This window comes from Podarcis liolepis, assembly GCF_965112155.1.
Source record: "Podarcis liolepis genome assembly, chromosome: 16".
Taxonomy (NCBI): Eukaryota; Metazoa; Chordata; class Lepidosauria; order Squamata; family Lacertidae; genus Podarcis; species Podarcis liolepis.
Genome location: NC_139567.1, coordinates 39,321,235 through 39,337,334, shown reverse-complemented (window position 1 = coordinate 39,337,334; position 16,100 = coordinate 39,321,235). Strand labels below are relative to the sequence as shown.

Below are 16,100 nucleotides of genomic sequence, written 5' to 3'. Positions count from 1 at the left end.
CCAGGCCATCCAGTGATCTCCGCAGATGAGCAGGGATTTGAACCCTGGGTCTTGCTAGTCCAGTGTTCTTCCAATCCAGCCTTTCCTGACCTGAAGATGTTAGACTGATCATGGGCCATGCCTGCTGGAGCTGATGGGAGTTGGAGTCCAATCTAATTGGGAGGGTTGGGTTAAGACTGCTACACCACCCTGGCTCATCATCTGAAGAGCAGGGTACCACAAATGGAGAGCAGGAGACAGCAGCAACTGTTGCTGTATTGGCCTGGAGACCGACAAGGGAGTGGAGCCTGGTAGATCAGGTGCAGCTTCTCCCCTATTTGTTCGTTTTCCTATTTCACTGTCCTCCTAGAATGTGAGACGCAAGTTAGGTGGATCCCTTTCATCCCTAGAAACTGACCATAGAGATGAACAAATTCTGTGCAAGGCTCTTGCCCATTTGAATTTTACCAAATCTATGACGGCCTTGTTGGGTGAGGAAAGCTTATGTTTGTCTGCAATCCTGCTTGTCCTTTCTGGGTTTCTAGTCCACTGGAGAAAGAGGAAACTCACAGCATACAATGGCCTTGTGGCTTGCTTCTCTGTGTGGTCCATTGCAAGCGTGTGTAGGTTTTTGTTTTGTTTTTTGTTCCTTTGTGGTAACTGGTCCAAAGAGCTGAAGTTTAATCCTATTATAAAGCTGGCATGGGTTTAAGGGCTCAGGACCATCTGGGAATGAGATCACCCATGGCAATGCTTAATATAGACAGCTTTGTTACTAGATATTCAAAGCGTTTTGTGTACACCAGTCTTAGGTGCTGCTGTAACTTTCTCAAATGTTTGACAGTGAAAAATATGGCGCTGGAAAATCTTTGAAGATGTCCTGATCTTGTCCTCTAGCTTACTTTCCTTGTATTTTATATTGTTGGATCCCAGAGGGTAGGAAATCTGTGGCCCGCTGGATATTGCTGCACTACAACTCCTTAACTAAACAACTCTGAATGTAGTTTACAAAAACTCATTAACAATAATGTACAGTATTTCAACACCTTCTATCACATAAAATCTTAAATAATATATACAGTGCCAAAATAATAATTGCTTGCGCAACTCAGTAGCTCAAAGCCAAGCAGTCCAAATATTTCTGAAATAAGTCTATGAGAGAAACTCTGTTTCAGGGAAGTTTTTAATGTGTGACATTTTAGTGTTTTTGGTCTCTGTGGAAGCCGCCCAGAGTGGCTGGGGAAACCCAGCCAGATGGGCGGGGTACAAATAATAAATTATAATAATAATAATAATTATTATTATCTGTGCGTCTACTTGCGCTAGTGCAATCCCAACGGAACTCCGACGACGAGATGCTCGGATTTCAATCTGTTTCATGAATCTTCTTCTGGTTGGCCTGAAAAGGAACTATACAATGGCAATTCAATGCTCCACCAAATAGATCAGCTCCAACCTTAGAATGGCTCTTTGCCCACCATCAGCACGTGGCCCTCTGCAGGAAAAAAGGTTGCTATCCCCCTGAGTTAGCTGTTTTAGGGTTGGCATTAGAACAAGGAGCGATTCACCCAGTATTCTGCTCTAGAAGGGAAATGGGGCAGAAATGTTTTAGTAGATGGAGCAACACTCACCTGTTCATATAGGGGACGGATAGGGAACCAATGGTCATCCACGTTTTATTGGACTCCAGCTCCCCATCAGCCTCAGGCATCATGGCCAGTAGTCAGGGATGATTGGAGCTGTAGTTCAGCAATCTGGAAGACCATAGGTTACCGTATCCGTGATATAGGAGTTTGACAGGAAAGGGGTAATCCTGGAGGCAGGAGAGTAAGTGTGACATAAGCTCTTTGATGACTCCCACATACCATTTTTCCAGTAGTTGTTTGTCCACCACATCCTTACTTCTCCCATAGAGGACAGAGGCAGGAGGGTTGAATTCTGTGATGTTTTTGGATGTCTGCTGCCAGCGTTTTTTGAGGTGTGCGTAAAGAATTCCTATCTCACTTTTGGCAGAGCAGTTTGAGTTTGTTCTACTTGGGCAATATTATTCCAGGAAAACTCTTATTGTTGTTTAATTAATTTGTATACTATTTGTGTGGCATCCACATGGAGTCCTGCATTTCTTTTTGGTCTTCGTATTAGATCCTCCAGCAGAGATTTTGAAAGCTTGAATATTGTATTCAGTTTTTACTAGCACTCCCCCCCCCCCCCCAGTGTGCACATTACATAGTGAGTGCAATCTTTTCATCCTCACTCACTCGATATGGTATGTCTTCATACTGGATCCTCGGGACTGCTGGGTCCCGTATCTGCCACATTTCCAATCCACAGTGCCGCTGATGTTGCCTGTTGCCTGCAAAAGCTCACACCACACTAAGTGTCAGGTGTGATGTGCCAGCTTTGTAAACACAACCATCCCTCCACCCCAGAATTAAAGTCACCCGGGCATCTGGATTGGCTCCATTTATCTTGCAAACTGCCTTTCCTGCCTTGACATGAAACACTCTGCTTTAAAACCGCATCTTCAATTGACTGACTTTGATCATCTTTTTTTTTACACAGTGGAAGAATCCGATATCATTGATCTTGAAAAACGGTATTGGCTTCTGAAAGCTCAATCAAGGACAGGACGTTTTGATCTGGAAACATTTGGCCCTTTGGTTTCCCCTCCCATTCATCCATCTCTGGGTGAAGGTATGGCACATTCATGGGTTATCTATATTTTTATTTTATTTTTAGGAGTTGGGGGTGTTGAGACTATCTCAGCCTACAATGCCAGTCTTACAACCTGCCCCATCTCAAAAGCTCTGGGTGGGCGTTTAACAGGTTAGCCAATCTAAAAGGACTTGAAAGTATATTAAGACAGTATTTTAAATGTGTCACACTGCAGCATAAAGAACCTCTGCTGAAGGAGGAGTAAGCTTGCTGAGGGTGGAATAGGCACCATTCATTAAAACACTGGTTTAAGTGGATTACGGGGGGCTGCTGTAGACTCCCCCCTTCTCTATGACCATTCTTGTCCACACATTTGTTCATCCCCACTCCTGAGATGTCGTTTTCCTGCTCTCCAAGAGATGGGAGCAGTTTGCCCCATACAAATGGTGAGGGTAAGTATTAGAGAAGGGGATGGAAAGGTAGATGCTCGGCAGGTGGCAGCTCTTAAAATATACTGCAATTCATTTGCCCTAGTTTTCTGTTACTGTGTTTTGAAGTTGGGATGTCAGAGCTGCAACCTGGCAACTCTGAATAATTTGACACTTGGTTGAAATGTTGGAGGTAGGAATGGAACAAGCAGATAATTCTGTTTTGGCTTATTAAAGTAAGAGATGCACAAGCCTGTTATTCACACATGCAGCCTCTTTGCTCCTCCCTTCACAACATGCCTTGATAATCCAAAGAAGTCTCTTATTTAGCCATAGTTTACTGTTTCAGCCATATCAGGAAACTATGGCCAGCAGATTCTGAACAAGTCGGGATCTCAAACCAACTTGAAGCCTGGCAACTGAAGTTTCCTAGTTCAGTTGAAACAGGAAACTGATTGAGAGATTTCCTGGCTTGTTAAGACACACTGCGAAGGAGCTGCACGCTTGGGCAATAGGCTTGTGCATATCTTGGCTTCTTAAACCAAGATATGATTATCTGGGATAGGCTAATCTCTATGCTGGTTGGAACCTGACCTTTTGCTTTTGCTTCTGTCCACTTGGCAGGTCTTTTTAATGCCTTTGATGAAAATCGTGACAATCACATTGACTTCAAAGAAATCTCCTGCGGACTCTCAGCCTGCTGCAGGGGACCGCTGGCTGAAAGGCAGAAATGTGAGTGTGCAAAATAGAACTTCCTGCATTTTTAAGTGTGTCCCCTAACTTGTTCAACCTTCGTAGCCCTTTATAACCCTGGGACCTACATATTCCAGAGACTGGTCCTGCTTACAGGCTTCCCATAGGCATCAATTTGGGTGTTGTGAGAACAGGATTCTGGATTGCAGTGAGCCCTGGGATGCTGGGCTCTTAGTCCTTACAGGACTGCCTTTTGCTGATATTCCCTGTCAACAATTAAGATCTTCTAGGGCAGTAGTTCCCAATGGTGGTCTACGTAACCCACCCAAGGGGATCTGTGGCACATATTCATCAACTGTCTGGGACATCCTTTGGGGGCCATGTTCTCGCATGAGAACACAATGCCCAAAATTGCATGAGATCACAGCTGGTCATGTGTCTTGCATGAGATCATGGCGCCCCCAAAGCACACTATTTTGGGCGGTTCGCTCTCTCACGGGTCATGTGACTCATGCGGGAGCGCAGTCTTGAAGAGGCGTGTCCTGGTTTTGCACTGGGGCATGTTGGAGAATATGGTGGCACCATTCACATAACAAAAACTATCACAAAGATAGCAACATTTTCAAAAGTAGGAGGTCCATGGCTTGGTTTTTGAAGACCAAGGGGCCTGCGGTACTTATCCAATGGGGAGCCACTGTTCTAAGGCCTCTATTTGAACTCTCATTGTGTGTGGTCTGGCCTTCCCAGCAGTGGCCCTGAAGCTTGGGAGTGACCTCTCAGAGGTTTGCCAGAGCCCATCTCTTAACAGCATTTCACAAGAGGGTGCAAGATCCACCTTTTGTGAAGCTGAGTCTGATTTGTTCCTGGGCTTTAATGCAGTGGTTGCTGTTTCTGTGATTGATCTTGTAAGCTGACTCAAGCACAGGAGATGCAGGGCTTAAATGAGTGAAATAACAGCTAAAAGTATGGATGATGCAGTCTTTGAAAAGTTAATAGCGGCTGTAGTTCCCCGTTGAGTGGTCAAGCCTAGCTTTGCTCACCCTAATAATGTGTGAAACAGTGCCAAGCTTCCTTGCTAAAGATTTCTTCTTTTTAATCTCATGTAACAGCCTTAAAAATGAGGGCTTTTAAATGCTAATTCCTGTTTGTCTCCTGGCTCTATTAATCCGATATATTATTGTGAGTTACTCTCTCATTTTATGCCAATTATAATCAATTCTCTAGAAGAGGCTGTCTTGTTTGCTGGTTGGCAATAACCTTATTTTCAGTGGATTTTAATTTCTCTTCAATAAAATATTCATAAGCACAAACAGTTTGCGCTCTTTGTGGCACGGAAGCCTACGCCCATGTATGTATAGTGCATGATGTTACTTTGTCCTGGAAATACCAATATATGATTTTTAGAAAAATGGAGAGCGAACTGAATATTCTGTCTACTACATGCCTCTGTTTGCACATCATGGTAAGCCATAAACTATGGCTCAATGTGGAGGAACAGCATGCTACCCAATTGCTTCCACTTTGCTCCTCTCCTGGTGTTGCTTATTGTGTTGCTGGAACCCAGTATTGTGGTTTCAGAAACCAATGTTTGTTTACTGAAAAGCAAACCATGACCCTGGTTTGGATGCTTATGTAAAACAAGGTTTGCAGTTTTTTGCTCCCTTTTGTTCTAAGGGGAATGATAGGACAGTGCACACTAGCTTGATGCTTGTTCACAGTAAGCAGTAGTTTATGGCTTACTGTGTTGTGCAAATGAAGCCATTCTCTAGTCTCTCCTCAGTTCATCAAATAGCATTGTTCCTCTTCTTCCTCCTTCCAAAGTCCTCCACAGAAACCACTCTTAAAAAGTGTCTCTCCCGAATTTCTAGCTTTGTTCTGCTTTAGGGGCAGGGAACCCTTTTCAGCCAGAAGCCCATGTTCTCATGTAGGCAACTTTTTTTGGGGGGGGGGGGCTGGATACCTCCCAGTGGTAGGTGTAGCCAGAGACCCATGCCACTCCATCCAGACAAGCAAGAGGTATTTCCACAGTTCAGGGATGCATTGCAGCAAAGTTGAATCACTACAGGAGGGTGCAGAGTAGGGTCAGTGAGGGGGGTGACCTGAGCAGGTCCTGAAAGGCGCAAGAGGGCTGCATCTGGCCTTCAGGCCTTCATGCCCCCCCCCATCTGCTTCCACTGCTCCTTTACTTTATAGGAACATGGGTAGCAGTCTTAAACCAAGTGTCACTATTGGCCCATCCAGCTTAGTATTGTCAACACTGACCGGCAGCTGCTCTCCAGGTTTTCAGGCAGGGGACCTTCCCACTGCTCCCTGGAAATGCAGGGGATTTAACCTGGGATCTTCTGCATGCAAAATTCTTCCACAAAGCTTACAAACCTTGGTCTTCCACACATTCTGGCCCAGTGTATTGCGTGGGGGATAAGCTATATCTGGACAATGTGGGGAGGGGCCTTTAAACCTTTGCCCTCATGGTTGTGCCTATCAGAATCAACCCCAAGTGCTACCCCTCCTGTTCACAATGGGAATGAAGTTTCCATCAAGTTGAGCTTTGTTGCTGTGCCATTGAACCCTGTTCCTCCTCTGAACCTTAACTGTATCCTAATTGACTGCATAGCTGTTGGTTAGAACAAGCTCTCTTCTCTTTCCCTTAGTTTGCTTCAAGGTTTTTGACATTGACCGAGACGGGATTTTGTCTCGCGTTGAACTTGAAGACATGGTGGTTGCCCTTTTGGAAGTCTGGAAAGATAACCGTACAGATGACATTCCTGTAAGTTTTTGCACTCAAAAGTCGCTTTGTCTTTTAAAATGTCCTGCCTGCATGCATGCAAAGCAAAAAAAGGGAAGGCTTTAAAAAAAGAACTGCAGCTTGCATATTAAAATGCTTCTTTTTCCTTCATTCTCTGGATCAAGGAGAGCAGCAAACTTGATGAGTTCCAGTATTTTAGAGGTTTAACATAAGCAGATCAGTTTTTAAGAGAGATGCCTTTACTGTTGTGCTAACTGGAAACTGATTTTTTAGGTTTGTAAACTGGCAGATCATCCAGAGATTGCATAAAATGGGTAGATAGAATATTATTATTTTTTGCTTCTCAGCTTTTCTATGGAAGGCTGAATGACTCTTGGAACATCTTGTTCTTCAGCTGTCCATTAGGGTCATTCTTTTTCCTCTTCCCTCCCAAGGAGCTGCACATGAATCTGCCGGACATAGTAGAATCTGTTTTGAAGGCACATGACACTACCAAGGTAAGAGCCTGCTAGTCTGTTTTTCCATTCCATTCTGTCAGGTGTAGAGAACCTTTGCACCTCCAGATATTGCTGAACTACAACTTCTACCAGCCCCGGCAAGCATGGACAATTGCCGCTGTAACAGTGGGTTGTAGTGAGTTGATAAGTGTGTGTGCTGTTAATTCAACCCAGTGGCAGGTTGCAAGAATGGAAATGGCCTGTAAGTGGAGTAGCCAAGTATAGTTAATGGTTATGGCTATGAGAAGTTTGTTTTTGCACAAATGGATTAGATACCTAAAATGAAGGGGAAGTTATATAACAAGGGGTTATTAACAGTGACTGGAATAAATTTTAGAATGTAGTCTTAATGGATCCCCCACTCCTTGGGAATTCTTGCTTTTTTGAGATGCATAAATCAGATGAAAGAATGGATGTGCTAGTTGTATATGTTATATACAAGTATGGACTAGTATGTTCCATTTAAAACAATGTTTTACAAGAGGAGCTGTATGTTGGAGCTGTATGCTTGCAAAGGAGCTGTTCCACCACCGAGCTTAAACCTCTGTTGCTGTTCAGACTGAGAGGAGGCTCCAACTGCGTCTCTGCTCAGGATGCAAGTTTTGAGGTGCACAATGCAGGGCCTGTGTACCTTTGGGGTCAGGAGTTATATGTTGTTGTGGAAAAGACTATTTTTAATATGGATGGCTGGAATAAGGCCTTGAGGATCTGCAGTTCCCAGGTTTCTTTGGAGGAAACCATAGTCCATTTCAGGCCTATGTAAATGTGAAAAATTGCTGCTCCCTTTGGTTTTCAGATCCATTTGAAAGTATTGTTACCAGTAGCTTTCCTTGTTATGAAACTGCATATTGTGTCCCTTTTAAAAAAGGGAGTGGGGAACTGGATCTTGCTGGGGAGCAATACCACTCCTGGGCCATTTTTGACACCTGATATCATGAGATGTCAAGTGATCACACTTCAAAGGAAGTAGCAAGAGGGCACTCCACATTCTTCATATCTTCCTTTCCAGCCCACTTGTCAAACCTAAAGCTGTGACTGTAAAAGAAAACCTAAAGCTGTCAGAAGCGGGGCTTGCCTTTGGTACTGAATTAAATGCCAAAAGCAAGCGTTGCTTGCACTCAAAAACTCTGGGAGCTCCTGAGTGAAATTAGCTCCAACAAGGCTTGTATTTTGCATCAAATTTAAAAGGCACCGAGTGTAAACCCAGCTTGCAGATGAACAATCAGGTGTGCACTGTCTCTCTCCTGATGGTTCCTTTGCCGCTGTATCAATGGGCAGGGTTTGGGCGGAAACTGCTTTGTAGACAAAATCGGGACCCGTGGTGGGCTTTTATAGGTTGGAGGGCTGAAGGGTCTTTACAATGGACTTTACAATGTCCATTATTTATTTCTGTGTGTGTAAATATTGGGCAGATGCTTGGAGAAATGCTCAAAGATTCTCTTTGCTGCCTCCTTCTTTACTTTAGCTTGGCCACCTTACTCTGGAAGACTACCAAATCTGGAGTGTGAAGAGTGCTCTTGCCAACGAATTTCTGAATCTCCTTTTCCAGGTGAGTTCCACTCAGGCTGCAAACCCCAACTGTACAGCAATTAAAAGTAGCTTTCCCTGCCTGCTTTTCTGCAGTCGTGGGATGCCAATTGCTGCGTCAGCTGTTGTGCTGAGCGTTCCTGCCTGTCTCTTTTTTTTCTGTAGCGTGAGCTTCGCGGAGATGCTTCTCCTTGCCTGACTGATGCCGAGTTTAGTTTGTACGCATTCTGGCATCTTGGGATGCCTTCAAGCACAATCTGTTGGTTTTTTTTTATTTTTAAAAAAGTGAAAAATTCAGTGAGACTCACACAGGAATACAGAAGTGTTCAGTGATAGAACAGCTCTTGCATTTTGTATTAAGTGGGTTCAATCTTCCAAATCCTGGCTGGCTGGTCTGCAAATGTGTTGCAAATCAAAGTGTGAATGTGTGTCACACCAGCACATGCAGAACTACATGTTACAGGCTCCCCGTCCCGTCGCCACTCAATTAAAGAGTCATTATTCTAAGACATTTATATCCTACCTTTTCAGGAATAATTGGTCCTCGAGGCAACACACAACAAAATAGCTCCCCACTCTCTCGTAAACAAAACAATCCATTGCAATAAAGCAAATTGAATACAGTGGAGCATGAGAATGGAAGGTCTAGTGCAGGGAGGGGGAATCTTCTGCGAGCCACGTGTTGGTATACTGCCTCTGAAAACAGAGGCTTCTTATGACGAATAGCCATTGATAGGTCTGTAGTTTATTAATTTTCCTAATCTCAGTTTTAAAAGCCACCTAAGAGCAGATGCGGCCAGCATTAAGGCCAGCATGAATTACCAATTTCAGAGCTGCCCCCAAAGCTTGGATATTTATTCATTTATAAAACAATTGCTCATTGGCACCTAAAATATAACACCCTACCGGCCAGGAGCTGGTCTTCCAAAGTCAGTGTAGAAAACCAGTGTAGAAAACACCCGCCGTGGCCTAGCAAGCCCAAGCGACAGCTTACTGACATCATGTGACTTCGTGTGCTTCCCGAGAGGAGCTCTCAGCCGCTGTTCTCACCTCCCCACCCTGCAAGCCTTGGCCAACGCAGCACATGGTTAGTGAGGAGAAAGCTTAACTACATTCCAGCTTAGATGATACACTGAACCCAAACCTTGGCTTAGCTTGGGGCGGGGGAGGGGGGGAGTCAGGGGAGGAGCAAAATGGGAGCGAGCTTCTCTCTGGAGCCCATACATTTACATGGTTCCAGATCAGTATTGTGCAGACTGGGCCAGTATATCTTCCTAGCCCCTGCCCCATGCACCTCTGAAGACGGGAGGACGGAAAGCAGAATATCACCAGAAGCTCTTAGCACATAAGCATCTTTGTATGGAAACATAGCAAACTTTTTCCAGTTTGAGTTTTTCAAGCCTTTTTTTGTAGTCCAGAGTGTTTACAATATTTCTGTTACAGTGGTACCTCGGGTTAAGTACTTAATTCGTTCCGGAGATCCGTTCTTAACCTGAAACTGTTCTTAACCTGAAGCACCACTTTAGCTAATGGGGCCTCCCGCTGCTGCCGCACCACCGGAGCACGATTTCTGTTCTCATCCTGAAGCAAAGTTCTTAACCCGAGGTAATGTTTCTGGGTTAGTCTGTAACCTGAAGCGTATGTAACGCGAGGTACCACTGTACTCCTCTTTGAGGGTCATTTTTTAGTTTTAGTTTTGCCCCTGTGCAGCCTGAGCAAATTTTCATCCTAGCGGAACAGATGAGGTGGAGGAAAAGGTGACCCAGCCCTCCCCATCTGCCCTTGCTGTAATTTTAAGAATTCTTCCTTCCTAGCAGAAGTCACTCCCCCACCCCCCACCAGTACGTCTTGTAAAATAATCATGGCAAACTCAGCTGCAACTACAGCCGTGTGGTTTATAATGATTTTGAAAGAAAGGCCAGCATCAAAAATGCCAGCTGTTTTGTGCTTAGGGAAATCTATATCGCTTCCTGCCGGCTAATGACTCTCTTGTTGTTGTTTATTCATAAAGCAGAATGCAATTTTTGCACTGTAGTATCAACTTAAATCCCAAAAAGGTTTCCTGCTGGGATTCAAATTGGTGGCCTCGAGAACTGCATAAAGAAGACAGTGTAAATCTTCTGATGATCACCCAGCTAAAGGGGTGGAATACAATGTTGGTATCTTAAAATGCAGCTCTCGGTAAATGGCTCTGACTCTTCCATGCATCTCACTATGCTTCTTGATTGTCTTGCCCTCCTTTCTCATGGTGGGTGAATTAAAGTCTGCGTTTTTTGCCCGCCCTGTTGGGAAGTCACTGGCCGACTTCCGACATCGCACTAAAGCATGGCTAAGGAATCTTAACTGTACTTTGTCGCGCTGCCTGGATTGGCACAAACCGTGGTTTGCAATCAGCTGGTAAATCTAGTGTTAATTGTAGCTAACTGTGCTAACTGTAGCTGGGCTTGGCATCCGCATCATAGAAATCATAGTTGCTGGCGTTGCTCTGCTTTCAGAGACTGCTGCAGTGTGGAGGCAGGAGTCAATTTATGAACCGTCAGAGGATGGGAAAGAAAAGCAGCTCTGAAACCAGCGCAAACCATGGTTTGGCATGACTTCTGAATCAAGTCATTCGCAGCTTTGGATGCTTTAGCCAGATGTTTCTGCCACCAGTGAAGCCACCTGCTTATCAAGGGCTGCTCTCTTAGGAAATAGGAAGCTGCTCACTCTGTCACTGACCCTACCGCCTGAGCATTGTTTGTTCTGATGTCCAGTGGCTTTCCAGGGTGTACTGCTGAAATGCTTTTTAAACTGAAGGTCATAGAGACTGCACCCCAGGCCTTGTGCTCCACAACTGAACTTACACCCCTTTGATTTAAATGATGGGAAATTAGAAGCCATGCAACAGCAAGCTATCACTCGGCTTTGGAACACATTTTTAAAAGAAAACTACCGTATTTTTCGCCCTTTAGGACGCACTTTTTCCCCTCCAAAAATGAAGGGGAAATCTGGGTGCGTCCTATGGGGCGAATGCAGGCTTTCGCTGAAGCCTGGAGAGCGAGAGGGGTCGGTGCGCACCGACCCCTCTCGCTCTCCAGGCTTCAGGAAGCTCTGCGCAACCCTCAGGAGACCGGCTCTGAGGGTTGCGCAGAGCTGCCTGCAGTCCCCGGCTCAGCACAGCTCTGCGCGGCCATCGGGAGCGGGGCGCTAAGTCCTGCCCCGCTCCGGATGGCGGCGCAGAGCTGCCTGCAGTCCTGGGATCAGCGCAGCTCTGCGCGGCCACCGGGAGCTGGGGGCGAAGCCCCGCCCCGCTCCCGATGGCGGCGCAGAGCTGCCTGCAATCCCGGGACTGCACGCAGATCTGCGCCGCCATCCGGAGCAGGGCGCTAAGTCCCGCCCCGCTCCAGATGGCGGCGCGGAGCTGCCTGCAGTCCCGGGATCAGCACAGCTCTGCGCGGCCACCGGGAGCGGGGCGCTAAGTCCCGCCCCGCTCCGGATGGCGGCGCAGAGCTGGCTGCAGTCCCGGGATCAGCGCACTTCTCCCCATCGCCAGCCCCACAAGCTCGGGGGACAGCGGGGAGGCAGAGCGTGCCTTCCCACTGTTCCCCGACCTGGTTCTTCCAGCCCCGCTTTTCGCCCTATAGGACGCACTTTTTCCCCTCCAAAAATGAAGGGGAAATGTGTGTGCGTCCTATGCGGCGAATGCAGGCTTTCGCTGAAGCCTGGAGAGCGAGAGGGGTCGGTGCGCACCGACCCCTCTCACTCTCCAGGCTTCAGGAAGCTATCCGCAAGTCTTGCAAGCCCGGCGGGATGTCCCGCGGGCTCACAAGGCTTGCGGGCAGCAGCCTGCAGCCCAAAAGCTCGGGGGACAGCGGGGAGGCGCAGCGCCGCCACCCCGCTATTCCCCAACCTGATCTGCAGGCTGGCGGGGGGGGGGAGAAGCAAGCTTGCTTCTCCCCCCCCCCGCCAGCCCCACAAGCTCACGGGATAGCGGGGAGGCGGAGCGCCGCCACCCCGCTCTTCCCCGACCTGATCTGGAGGCTGGCGGGAGGGAGAAGCAAGCTTGCTTCTCCCCCCTGCCAGCCCCACAAGCTCGCGGGATAGCGGGGAGGCGGAGCGCCGCCACCCCGCTATTCCCCGACCTGATCTGGAGGCTGGCGGGGGGAGAAGCAAGCTTGTTTCTCCCCCCTGCCAGCCCCACAAGCTCACGGGATAGCGGGGAGGCGGAGCGCCGCCACCCCGCTATTCCCCGACCTGATCTGGAGGCTGGCGGGGGGAGAAGCAAGCTTGCTTCTCCCCCCTGCCAGCCCCACAAGCTCGCGGGATAGCGGGGAGGCGGAGCGCCGCCACCCCGCTATTCCCCGACCTGATCTGGAGGCTGGCGGGGGGAGAAGCAAGCTTGTTTCTCCCCCCTGCCAGCCCCACAAGCTCACGGGATAGCGGGGAGGCGGAGCGCCGCCACCCCGCTATTCCCCGACCTGATCTGGAGGCTGGCGGGGGGAGAAGCAAGCTTGTTTCTCCCCCCTGCCAGCCCCACAAGCTCACGGGATGGGGAGGCGGAGCACCGCCACCCCGCTATTCCCTGACCTGGTCTAGCCCCACAAGCTCTGGGGATAGCGGGGAGGCGGAGCGCCGCCACCCCGCTATTCCCCGACCTGATCTAGAGGCTGGGGGGGGGAGAAGCAAGCTTGCTTCTCCCCCCGCCAGCCCCACAAACTCGGGGGACAGCGGGGCAAGCTGTCCCTGAAGGCAGAAGAGGGAGACGGAGCGCTCCATCTCCCTCTTCTAGCTTGGGGATGGCTGCGCAAAGCCTCTGCAGGGCAGTGGAGTGCGCTGCCCCACAGAGGCTAGGGAGGCTGTCCCTGAAGGCAGAAGAGGGAGACGGAGCGCTCCATCTCCCTCTTCTAGCTTGGGGATGGCTGCGCAAAGCCTCTGCAGGGCAGTGGAGTGCGCTGCCCCACAGAGGCTAGGGAGGCTGTCCCTGAAGGCAGAAGAGGGAGACGGAGCGCTCCATCTCCCTCTTCTAGCTTGGGGATGGCTGTGCAAACCTGGGGGGGAAATAAAAAAATTTCCCTTGATTTCCCCCCCCCAAAAAAAACTAGGTGCGTCCTATGGGGCGAAAAATACAGTATGTTATATTTTACTCCAAGAAGACCCCTTTATCCTAAATAGAACCCAATAAGGCTGGCGTGTATGTACAAAATGTTGTTTTTGTTTTTTTAAATATGATCCCATTGAGATCTGAAGATGAAATTTTGCAGGTAGCTCTTAGCAATGTTAAATAATCAATACATTATTGGGCGGATTTTAATATTAATTTTATCACTTTTTAAAATTTAAAGCGAGCCCATCATGTGACATATCATATTAAAGTCCAGGAAGTTCTGAAGAGATTGGCGTTTTGATTTACCTCACTTTTGGACTGAGCTCTTAAAGTTTTTGCACAAGGCCAAAATTGTCAATTTTTTGACATTTCAAACCCTCATAATTCACAAACGGGATGAGATAATTTTTAAAAAAAGATTTAAACATAGTTTTGATTGTTCAACAAGTGTACAAAATATTAAGAAAATTGGATGACATGAGGTAAAAAAGTTGGATCGCATATGCCCCATATACATGTCCCCTCCCAACGTCACGGCCCTTCTCAGTTCAGGAGTGAAGAGGGGGGAAATCAAACCGGGCGTGGGGGCCCCAAACTCCAGAAAAATGATCAACATGGAGAAAGGAAGTCCTTACTCAGCAGTGACGTTTCCCAAACTAGAAATGGACTGGGGAGCAGGATCCAGTGCTAAATTACAGCAGTAAAGAGAAGAGAAAGGAGCACAAGATTCATGAGTGGGAAAGTATCGAAGAAACAAGGAACTATTGGAAGCAGTGGTCAACATCTATGAGTCTTCTCCTTCTGCCAATACATAATCTGTATTCAAGCATATGCAGGAGCAGGTGTTAGCTATACCTCTGCTAATCATTCCTCTGCTCCAGACTTGCTATTCTTGCTTTAAATTGACCTGTCTTCTTCCTTTTTGTCCCCAGGTGTGCCATATAGTCTTAGGTCTAAGGCCTGCCACTCCAGAAGAGGAAGGACAAATCATCAGGTATGCCTCCCCGCTGCCCACACTCTCTCTCAGCCTCAGTCCCCTCATTTGCAATATGAGGATAATAGTCACCTCCTACCGCATTTGAACACATGAAAGCACCATACGGTTGTTTATTATTGCATATTATTCTGATCTGTTTTGGTTTGTTTTTCTTGACCTAGGGGCTGGTTAGAACGAGAAAGTAGATATGGCCTTCAGCAAGGACACAACTGGTTTCTTATTGCGATGCCTTGGTGGCAGCAGTGGAAAGAATATGTCAACTACGTGAGTGAAACATTTGTTTTGGAGTGGGGGAGTGGAAGAGATTGTATTTAATCAGTCAGCTAATTAGTAAACTTTATGTGTGCAGGGGAGATGGCAATTAAAGTGCCCCCCAGCTCCATTAGAGAGCAATTTGCTTTCCACCAGTGTGTTCTCCCAGATTTTTGGTCTGAAGTCCCAATATGCTTTCAGACTCATTTCAGACTCTTCTTTTTCTGCCCTGTTTGTCAGTCTTTGAGTGAAAGCATTCTGCCAGTTCTCAACAGCTTTTTGCTTCCGTTTGCAGTCTCCATTTTTAAGATGTTCAGCTTCTGGTCCTCGTGAATGTAGCTAAGAAATAGAGATCATGCCCTTCTATGTTTAGACTGCAGGTCCAATCCCCAACATTTCCAGTAAGACCCTTACACTAAATCAGGCCACTGGTCAGTCTAGCTTCATATTGTCTACGCTGCCACAAGGCATAGTGATGACCCCTCATCTGGGCTGCTTTAAAAGTGGGTTGCACAAATTTATGAGGATAATGCTGTCGATGAACACTCGTCATGATGGTTTGTACTGAGCCTTTGGTCTATTCCAACAGGGTTGCCTTCTTCGTAAATGCTTCTCTGCCTTCCTACAGCCTAGTTTAGGATCTTTCATTGGCACATCCTTCAGTTGATATAGCCTTTACCTTGTTAAGCCATTCTTCATTATTATGAGGGGCTAGCAACTTGAAAATCACCCCTCCCCCCCAAAGAAAACTGAATTGAATTTGATTGATACGTTGGGTAGCGAAATGGTCAGTTGTGCAAAATGTTTTCCAGTTAACATCTCTTTAAGCCTTAGGACCCCCAGTTAAATGTGCTTTGTAACTGCTAGAGTCTCACACTGCAATTCCATTCCATTTCCCTCTTCTAATTTTAGGATGCTAGCCCTGTTGTGATCGAACCTTCGTCTGTCTTAAGCAGAGGTAAGAACTCGCTCCCGGGTGCTGCAGCCCATGCGCCAGAGCAGGGAGAAGACAAAACAGGCCGTTTAAATTACTTCAGTGCCACGGAAGAAAAGTTTTCAGATAGCATTTCTACTGCATCAGAAGCCTCAGAGACTGCTAGCAGTAAGCATTAACTTAATTTTAAAAAAATGTTTTAAAAGTGGTTTGAATTTAGATGCGTCAACAGCGTATTTGAAGCAGTAAGTCAGGGATGTGAAGCCTGCAGCCCTCCTGCTGTTTCCGGACTCCAACTCCCATCAGCCC

The 16,100-nt window shown here is 47.1% G+C and overlaps 1 protein-coding gene across 6 annotated transcripts in view; it reads left to right on the top strand.

Annotated features, from left to right (window-relative positions):
* Positions 1 to 16,100, top strand: part of USP32 (ubiquitin specific peptidase 32) — a 122,664-nt gene that overhangs the window by 76,150 nt on the left and 30,414 nt on the right. For 3 of the 6 annotated variants that reach the window (XM_083479737.1, XM_083479736.1, XM_083479735.1), the window contains exons 6-13: positions 2,542 to 2,673; positions 3,687 to 3,794; positions 6,407 to 6,522; positions 6,936 to 6,998; positions 8,464 to 8,547; positions 14,541 to 14,602; positions 14,767 to 14,869; positions 15,770 to 15,815. In XM_083479737.1, the coding sequence (XP_083335863.1) occupies positions 2,542 to 2,673; positions 3,687 to 3,794; positions 6,407 to 6,522; positions 6,936 to 6,998; positions 8,464 to 8,547; positions 14,541 to 14,602; positions 14,767 to 14,869; positions 15,770 to 15,815 (714 nt within the window). Of the gene's footprint in view, positions 1 to 2,541; positions 2,674 to 3,686; positions 3,795 to 6,406; positions 6,523 to 6,935; positions 6,999 to 8,463; positions 8,548 to 14,540; positions 14,603 to 14,766; positions 14,870 to 15,769; positions 15,960 to 16,100 lie in introns of all 6 variants that reach the window. The other 3 variants (XM_083479734.1, XM_083479733.1, XM_083479732.1) reach the window with 1 other exon arrangement.